The sequence below is a fragment of the Tupaia chinensis genome, unplaced genomic scaffold (genome assembly GCF_000334495.1).
Source record: "Tupaia chinensis unplaced genomic scaffold, TupChi_1.0 Scaffold139833_1, whole genome shotgun sequence".
NCBI classification, from domain to species: domain Eukaryota; kingdom Metazoa; phylum Chordata; class Mammalia; order Scandentia; family Tupaiidae; genus Tupaia; species Tupaia belangeri.
In genome coordinates, this window is record NW_006199712.1 from 4,303,281 (window position 1) to 4,313,308 (window position 10,028).

The window sequence follows — 10,028 nt, forward strand, 5'->3', positions numbered from 1 at the left end:
CCTTTTTCTTTTTTCTTTTTTGGAGAGGTTTTTGTTATAGGGCGCGTGTGCTCGCCAGACAGACAGAAAGCGAGAAATCACGCCCCAGGGGGGATGGCCACACTGTAATCCCTTCTCCTCTATTCTCCTCTCGGGATCTTGGGCACGCACGCACATGCGCCCGGCGTGAGTTTAAGCCACCGGGTCCAGGACTTGAATCATGGTCGACTACATGGGAGTCCAGCAACATAGCCATTACGCTAACTGCTGGTCCCTAAAAAAAACCTTTTGATTTTGAAGTAATTATAGATTCAGAAGAGGTACGAGGAAACGTAGAGGGAAGCCCCATGCTGTTAACCAGCTTCCCATAATGTTAATATCTGACACAACACTAGCACAACAGCAAAACCACAGTGACTTTTCAAAAACAAATTAATATGCAAGATAGTTTCTAACTGTCTGTTATGAAATAATTACACTAAAGAATGTGTCTGCTGTGACTTTTCGAATGACCTAATGCATACATTTTTCTGAATGGCTTATTGATTTTCTAAAATAATTAGAGATTTTGAGATGAAGGTGTGCCTATCTAGAGGAATAACGACATTGTTTGTTTCCTAATTCTAAACCTTTAAGTTGTAGACAAATCTCATACTAGTCAATCCCTTAAGGAAACCATAATGAAGTTATGTAATCAAAGATTACAAAATGCTATCGTTTTTCTCGTACACGGTCATGGATCACGTCCATCAATGACAGGTGCACATTCTCACGTTCTAGTACTTCAGCGGAGTGTTTACAGCATGACCTTCTCTCTGCAGACCACAAGCTTGTCAGCAGAAAAGGCAATTTTTAGTCCTCAGTTGTTTTCCAGTTAAACATATGGACATGCCCTGTTACTCCGAGCTGGCATTTCCTAAAACAGGATTTTTATTTTATTTTATTTTATTTTATTTTTTATTTTTTGCCTGAGGGAGCATGTGCTTGTGAGAGAGAGAGGGAGAGAAAAAGAGAGCGAGTGTGCAAGCGAGAGAGCACCTGCCGTGGGGCATGGTCACGCTGCCACCCCTTTTCCTCCATCTCTCCCTCCTTTCGGGATTCTCGGCATGCATGCACACACTCAGTGTGTTTTTCAAGACACGGGATCTGGGATTCAAACTGCACAGTCATATAGGTAGGAGCCAACTGCCTTAGGTGCTAGGCCGTGGGCTGGCCCTAAGCCAGGAAGTTATCTGCATAAAATTTAGAACATTTAAGAGTAGAAATGCTGATGAACGGAGGCCCTGTTTTTATATATATATATTTATATAATTTTTTGTTCATTTGCTTCCTCCTTTTTTTTTTTTTAATTCTGCCATAAGGCACACGCACTTATCAGAAAGAAAAAGACGGGTGGTGTAAGCATCGCACAAGGGAAATGGCCACACTGCAACCCCTTCTTCTTCATACCCCTAGGGATTTGGGGCATGCACAGTCACCTGGCATGTTTTTCAAGCTACTGGGCTCAGGACTTAAACTGCACAGTAGGCCATGCGGGACCCAGCTGCTTGAACCAGCACGCCACCAGCTGGCCTTCTTGTTTATGTTTAAACAACATTTTACTAGTGTGAACTGTGGTTGCTCCCTATAGCCTAAGAGTCTAGCAGATTTGAAACGATACGCATTTTCTATCTGTAAAAAACAGGGCTTAGTTATTTACAAATGCATAAGAGAAATCATTAATATTTTTCTTTTGTGCCATCTGATGGCAAGGTGGTTAAGGTAGCTGGATCCCACATGGTCAACTGAGTGGTTTGAGTTCTGGACCGGGAGGCTTGAAAAACATACCTACCCAAAATCCTGAGAGGAGCACGGAGGAGAAAGGATTGTGGTGTGGCCATCATTCCTGGGAGGGGTAATTTCTTTCTTTCTCTCTCTCTCTCCCCGTATCCCTCTCTGACAAGCACATGTACCCTATAACAAAACTTAAGGAAAAAAAATCTTTCCAAGTACTCATTACTTTGTGTCATAACAGCTATTTAGCACTTGCTCTTGGAACCTCAATTTCCTAGTTCTTAAATCAAACCTTAACTGAAAAGCCTAATGGTAATTCAATAAACGTTACCTTGAGGGGCCTACGAGAGAAACAGTGGCATAAGAGTCACAGCTTTGTCCATTTATGAGAGGCAACCCATGGCAGTCCTTGATGCTAAAGTAAGAGAGATTCAACGTATTATTATTAAAGTTAAACAATATAAAACATTATCTTTAAATACAAATTAATGTATTCAAAGGGTTCGAAATTGTTTCCCATGTGTCAATGGTTATACGTGTATACGACATCTATGTGAAATCTGTGTGTGTGTGTGTGTGTGTGTGTGTGTGTGTATGTATATGTGTTTATTTATTTATACTATATTTTCAAAACAGGCCTAAACGAGCTCTAATCAGCACCAAGACTACCGAATAACTTGGAACGCATTTCCTCACTCTTAACACTCGACAGGGTGCATTCTACATTTTGTGGTTTGACAATACATCAAAACTGCTGTGGCTTCTGATAAGGGAAGAAAGCGGTACAAACCTTAAGTGAGAAACTCAACCGAGTCCCCTGTGGCATCACATCCTCTGCTAAAGCATGAATGACAAACAAGGAAATAACTGCGGTTTCCACTTCACATGTGATTCACAAAGACAGGGCGAGCCTCACAGAAGGCTGTGAGCTTTCATTCTGATGCTCAGTAACAACTCCTGCATCGTTCTATAGAAAACACCTCAGACCATGAACTCCACGGTCAACTACCAGCTCCATGGATTATAGCCATTGCTATTCACAGAGAATGCAGACTTTGACGTAATGATTTGTTATTCAAGTTTTCTCACCAAATAGTACTGAGCTCATGAGTTTAGTTTGATGTGTAAGGGTCTGCATTTCCTAACGCCTAAGAGAAATGCGTGTTTGTGAAAGGACTCTTTGTTGGAGGATGTAGGCTGTGTGGCAACATCCTTCTTTCTCTTCATAACCCACAAATCTCATTTGTGGGTGAGGTGCAAATTAGGTACTGCCAACTAAAGACAGAAATGATAATGACTCATTTCTATTAAACTGGGCATAAAAACTCAAATTTTAAAAATTTCTGAAGCTAACCAAAGAAGGCATAAGCCAAGATAACAACTCTAGTTTTCAATGTCAGGCTTGGGTACAAATTTTCCCTCTGTACATACTGTCTGAAACACACACTTCTCGGGCTTAACCTCAAAAATGATCTCTGATTTTTATATAGTATTTGCAGTTGACTGTGTGGTTTCACAAAATGCACCTACTTTTCATAACCGCCTTTGAGGATGGCACTATCATGCCTCAATGAGGTCAAGTGTGAGAGTAATGAAGTGAAGCTCAACAAAGTGACAATTCGCAAGAAGTAGATTGAGACTCAACTTCTACTGTGTTAACTCCGTTGCTAACGCCAGGACTGTGCCTAAAAATACTCCATTACTTTCTTTGCAGTAACAAATTTATTCATATAAACTCTAATTGCGGAAAAATCTTAATTACAAAAATGTACTTTTTTATAGTTATGAGGTATAAAAAAACAGAGAAAAATGCAATGTAGTTGCAATGCAACTTCCGTAAGAGTACCCACACACCAAAACAATAACGTCCATGAAGTGTGAGCCCGTAAAAATCATCAGAAGTATTCTTAATTTTCAATTGTAAGATAGTTAAAAATCAGGTTTTTTGCCAAACTTCTGTAACATAATTAAATACAGGTTATTTTATTTGCTACATATAGGATGAATTATTATTAGGTTGTAAGAAAAGTTATGACATATCTTTCTATGTTTTTCTATGCAAAGATGACCCAGTATTTTCCTAAGTTACCTAGAATATCATTGTTTTTCTAATTTGTATATCAAACAATCTTATGTCAATAACAATGGGAAGTCAGGAAACAAATGCTAAAACAATCGTAGTATACTGAATTGTCTTGTATTTTGTTTATATGTGACATGTAAACCATTTGTCTTAGTATATTACCTAGAAATTACAAACAAAAATAAATTCAGTTCAAATGTACTTATAACAAACTGATCTGAATCTTTACTTTGGATTTTTTTTTAAACTAGAAGACAAAAGTTAATTTTTCTTCTTCTTTTTTTTTTTTTTTAAATAAGGCTTTTGCCATAGGGTACGTATGCTGGACAGAGAGAGAAAGACAGACAGACAGTGAGAGGGAAAGTGAGACATCATCCCTTGGGGGATGGACACACTACAATCCCTTCTCCTCCATTCTCCTCTTGGGACTTTGGGTATACACACACACACATGACCAATGTGATTTTCAAGCCACCAGGTCTGGGACTCACACCGTGGTCAGCTCTATGAATGGTCCATCTATAACACTTACAAAATTAAAGGCAAAGGAAAGTCTTGAAAGCAGTTAGAGAAACAGTGCAACACCTCTAGGTAAAAAGCAATTTGAACGATCATGGAGTTCTCATCGGAAACCATGGAGGCCAGAAGAAGTACATTTTTCAGGTGCAGGAAGAAAACAACTGTCACTTGGAATTCTATTATATATCCAGGGTAAGTACTTTTAAGAAATGAGGAGGAATCAAGATATTTTGAGATGAAGGAAAACTAAGAATGTATCAGCAGATCTACTCTACAAGAATGGTAAGAGGAAATTCTCTGAATACAGAGAATCTGATAAAAGAAGGAATCTTGAAACAACGGGAAGGAAAGAACACATAAGAGCAGAAATGTGGGTACACACCACAGACTCGCACTCTCCTTCTTTTACCATTTCTAAACTGTGCTAGATGAATGAAGCAACAACTGTAAGGTTATTTGATATGTTTTTCAACATATGTAGAGAAAATATTTAAGACAAAGTAGATTACAAAATGAAGTAGGGTTAAGGGATTTAAAAGGTTTCCACAATTCATTCTGAAGGGGAATATGTTAACACTAGTGGACTCTATGTTGCAAGTAAAATGCAGTACCTAAAGCAACCACTAAAAATATTCAAAGAGACACACTATAGATAGAAAAAGAGAAACTGCAGAAAAATCAAAATGGCTTTTTTTTTTTAAATTGTCAGAGGGGACTTGTGCTTGCCAGAGAGGGAGACAGAGCGAGAGGGAGGGAGGGAGGGTGAAGAAGCAAACACCAATGGGGTGCTGTCATGTTGCATTCCTCCATCGTGGCTGGATTGTGTGTGTGCACACGCACACATTCACATTCACACACACACACACACATACACACACACACACACACACACACACACAGTGTACCCAAGAAGCTACTGGGGGTAGATTTGGTCACATGGGATCTGGCTCCCTTAAATGACAGGTCATGGTTCCAGGCCAATCAAAACAGAATTCTAAAAAATCTTCAGGTAACCCAGAGGTAACCCACAGGAAAAAGAAAACAAGGGACAAAAAGAAAACAAACCAACGAAAAGGCAGACGCAAACCTAATACATCAATAGTTATATAAAAAATAAATGGCAAAAAAGACTGAGATGGACAAAAATGATATTTTAAAAAGTGACCCAACTGGGTCAGCAGGTAATGTGGAGGCTAAGGTGCTAGATCCCACAAAGTCAACTGTGTGGTTCAAATCCTGGGCTCAGGTGCTTGAAAAACACGCTGGGCACATGTGTGTGTGCCTAAAATCCCAAGAGGAGAGTAGAAGAGACGGGACTTTGGAGTGGTCATCTGGCCTGGGTTGATTTCTCACTTTCTCACCCTGTCTCTCTCCAGGAAATGCATGTGCCCTATAGCAAAAAATAGATAAACATGACCCAACTATATTCTTTCTAGAAAAAATTATACACAAGTAATTGGATAGATCTCAGTGAAAAAAAAAAAAAAAGTCAGTCTCAAAAGATTAGATAAAGTTCCATTTACATAATATTCTTGAAATGACAAAATTATAGATATGGAGAAGATTATAGGTTGCCAAGGGTTAGGATGGTGCTGGAAAGAAGTAGACATGACTATAGACAGGTAGCATGAGAAAGCTCTTTATAGTAACAGAGTAGTTCCCATACCCGGAGTTTGGTGGTGGTTACACAAATCTATGTACGTGATGAAATTACATGTAAATACACACACACACATTGTACCCATGCTGATTTCTTGTTTTAAATATTGTGCTATAATTATGGAGGGTGTAGTCACTGGAAGACACGGAGTGAATGGTATATAAGACCTCTTTGTATCATCTTTTTAACTGTCTATAAATCTATAACTATTTCACAAAAATTTCTAAAGAATTATTCATTCATTTAATTCCATGTATTATTATTATTTTTTAATTTGACCAGAGAGAGACAGAGAGAGAGAGAACGGAAAAGGGAAAAAGTAAGCTGCCAGGTCTGAGACTCACACTGCAGTCGGCCATGTGGGACCCAGCACCTTTAACCACCATGCCACTTGCCGGCCCCAACTATCTCAAAAATTTTAAAGTTAAAAAAAAAAAAATCAAACTTTCAGAGTTCAAATCTAGGCAGCTCCATTTCTTGCATGAACTTAGGCTTATTTAACCAATCTATGTATTTATTATCTATAAAATGAAGATTACAGTTAACTACCATAATGACAATAAGTAATAGATTTAAAAAAAAAATCAACTATTGACCTATGCAACAATGTGGATGTATCTCAAAAAGCATTACGTTAAGTAAAAGAAGTCATAAACAAACTGCATATTATATGAATCCACCAGATTCTGAACCTAGTGGCTTGAAAATCACACTGAGTATATGTGCGTGTGTGCCCCAAATCCCAGGAGAAGAATGGAGGGGAAGGGAATGCAGCATGGCCATCCTCTCGAAGGGATGATTTCTCACTTTTCCTCTCTGTGTGTGTGTGTCTCTTTCTCTCCAGCAAGCGCACTCTCCCTATGTCAAAAATATAAACAAAACAAAACAAAACGATAGTAGCAGAAATCAGATCATGGTTGCCAGAAGCTGAACTGGAGAGAGAGGACTGAACCACACCTCAGAGTACAGCCTTTTGGTGTGGTATACATTTTTTTTTAATTTATATTTTATTTCATTTTATATTATTTTTAGAAAAATTTTTACAATAGGGATCATGTGGCTCACTAGATAGAGACAGACAGAAAGCAAGAAATCACCCCCCAGGGGGTATGGGCATGTGGCAATCCCTTCTCCTCTCAGGATTTTGGGCACGCATGCACATGCACTAGGAGTGAGTTTTAAGCTGCCAGGTCCAGGACTCAAACTGCAGTCAACTACATGAGAGTCCAGTTATGTAACCATTATGCCATCTGCTGGTTCCTTTTTGGTAAGGTTTTGACTTTTTTTTTTTTTGGAGATAGGGCGCGTGCGTTCGCCAGACAGAGACAGACATAGAGACAGAAAGCGAGAAATCACCCCCCGGGGGGGATGGTCACGCCGCAATCCCTTCTCCTCCATTCTCCTCTCAGGATCTTAGGCACGCATGCACACGCGCCCGGCATGAGTTTTAAGCCACCGGGTCCGGGACGCGAACCACAGTTGACTATGTGGTAGTCCAGCAACATAGCTATTACGCTAACTGCTGGTTCCCCAGGTTTTGACTTTTGAAATCATGTTAATATTCTACAAATAAAGTTAAATAAGCAAAGATGAGGGAGGATCCTTAAACTGAATGCAAACGAATAAAACCAACCCAATTAATTAACTAATTTTATTTCAAATGACTATCATAACCAAACTGAGGCAGAGAGGGAGTAATGGAAAGAGGCTTAATCCAATTTCCCTCACTCTATGCTCTTAGTTTAGGGGGAAAAACACACACGCACGCACACACACACACACACACACACACACACACACACCTTAAACTGTTTTTAGTAGATAAACCCAAATTGGAGAACATTCAAAAAAATAACTGGCCCATATTCTTTCAAAATATTAATACCATAAAAGACACAGAAAAACTAAAAATAATTTCAGGTTAAAGGAGATTAAAGAGACATATACACTAAACATAACATATGATGTTGGACTAGATCCTTGCTTGATAGGGAAGATGGACTGAAGATCACTGGGAAGCTGACAAAGGTGGAGTATGACCACTGCAGAGGAAGCAGTAGACTGCAACTATAGATCAAAGTACTGTAACTGCTAAACTTCCTGAATTTGGAAACTGCACTGGAATGTTCTATCATCATTATTATTCTATCCTAGAACATCATTATTCTTAGGCTATACACACTGATACATTAAGTGATAAAGGGTCATAATAGTATGCAACAGGGATCAGCAGTTGGCGTAATGGCTATGTCACTGGACTCTCATGTAGTAGACCATGGTTCAAGTCCCGGGCTGGTGGCTTAAACTCACGCCGGGTGTGTGTGCGTGCATGCCCAAGATCCCAAGAGGAGAATGGAGGAGAAGGGATTGCGGCGTGGCCATCCCCCCGGGGGGTGATTTCTCACTTTCTGTCTCTCTGTCTCTCTCTGCTTTTCTGGTGAGTGCATGCGCCCTAAAGCAAAAACCTCCCCCTCCCCCCCCAAAAAATGGTATATAACCTTCTTTTAACAGGTTAAAAATATCAGCTAAATAAATGCTATTTTATATTACACACACACACACACGCGCGCAAGAGAATACCTCAAAGGAGCTAGCATTTTTCAAAATTAGGAGCACAGATTATAGTTTTGAACACCAATAGGAGAATACTACTATTCTATTTTCTGGCTCTAAGATCTGTGGATATAATAAGAAAACAGCCTCTGACTGAAAAGGCTGTGGGAGCACCTTGGGAAACAGATACCAATACAGGAGAAAATACTTAGAAGTGGTGAAGGCTCTTAGGTAGTTTGTTGGTAACACAGGTAAGGGTTTGGAGGGAGCAGGAAGAGGTAGGGAGATAAGTCTGGGTGATTAAAAAAAGACTTGAGGGTGCAAAAGGTAAAACGGAAGTCAAAGTGGGTTTGCATCAACACTAGTCATCGCAGAGTGGGCATTCAGTCTAGTCTTGAGGGCGCGAAAGCTCTGCTCAGTGAGGAGTTTCCAGAGGACTCCCCTAGAGGGGCTTCCCGTCTCTCCAATGCCTGGCAGTTACCACCTCAATGTCTACATCCATATCACGTAATCCACGTGCAATAAATCCTAGTCGAATGAGACTGACTCACCATAACCTGAGTAGACGAGATAGGAGAAAAACTGAACATCAACTTAAAGAAATGACATAGATTCTCATTTTTAAAAAAAGTTTATGAAGTATTTAAATTAAATTGGTATAAGATTCGAAGAAAATGAAATGAAGAATTATTTCAAGTTGAGTGTGGTAAAAGAAATATGCTTACTGTACAACAAGTTGCTGGCACACAGTCCCATTCTCTGTTATCAGTTCATTCAGTTTTAATTCAAGGTGAACTTTACCCTATAATGACACACACAAAAAAATTATAAACTGAGTATCTATTTTACTGACAAAATAGGAATTAAAGGTATGCACTTTTTCAGAGACACCCATAATATCTGATTACCCACTGACCACTAGCACGTCTTTGCCACCAATAAGTACTCATTAAATGGATAATAAACAACAATGTAGATCAAAGTCCTAAAAGATAAGAAACAATCAAATGCTTGTATCAAACATGGTATTCAAATTTAAATATTTTATGAGCAGTTCAGTAAACATTTATGAACCTCTACACAGATTAAAAAGAAAGACAACGTTTAAGTCTTAGGAAATTTTGAGTAAAATCAAACTGTAAAATGTAGAATGCTTTTTTCCAGAAAAGATAAATCAGCGTTAAGAAAGAGACTGTATCATTAAAAGGCAGAGAAATCATATAATTCTAAAATAATAAAACTAAGTAAAACCAGTAAGACTCAATTTGTCAATGCTTTCTTTTTATCAAACAATGTTTACAGAATACTTACTATGTTTTTTTCTTTTCTTTTCTTTCTTTCTTTTTTTTTTTTTTTGGAGAGATTTTCACTGTAGGGCACGTGCGCTCGCCAGACAGACAGAAAGAGACATAGAGACAGAAAGCGAGAAATCACCCCCCAGGGGGGATGGTCACGCCGCAA

General features: G+C 39.0%; 1 protein-coding gene across 1 annotated transcript in view; it reads right to left on the reverse strand.

Annotated features, from left to right (window-relative positions):
* Positions 1–10,028, reverse strand: part of RASA2 (RAS p21 protein activator 2) — a gene marked incomplete at its 5' end in the record, with an annotated part of 94,523 nt that overhangs the window by 49,393 nt on the left and 35,102 nt on the right. The window contains 2 exon segments of the mRNA XM_014593189.2: positions 2,084–2,167; positions 9,293–9,369. Coding sequence (XP_014448675.1) covers positions 2,084–2,167; positions 9,293–9,369 — 161 coding nt within the window.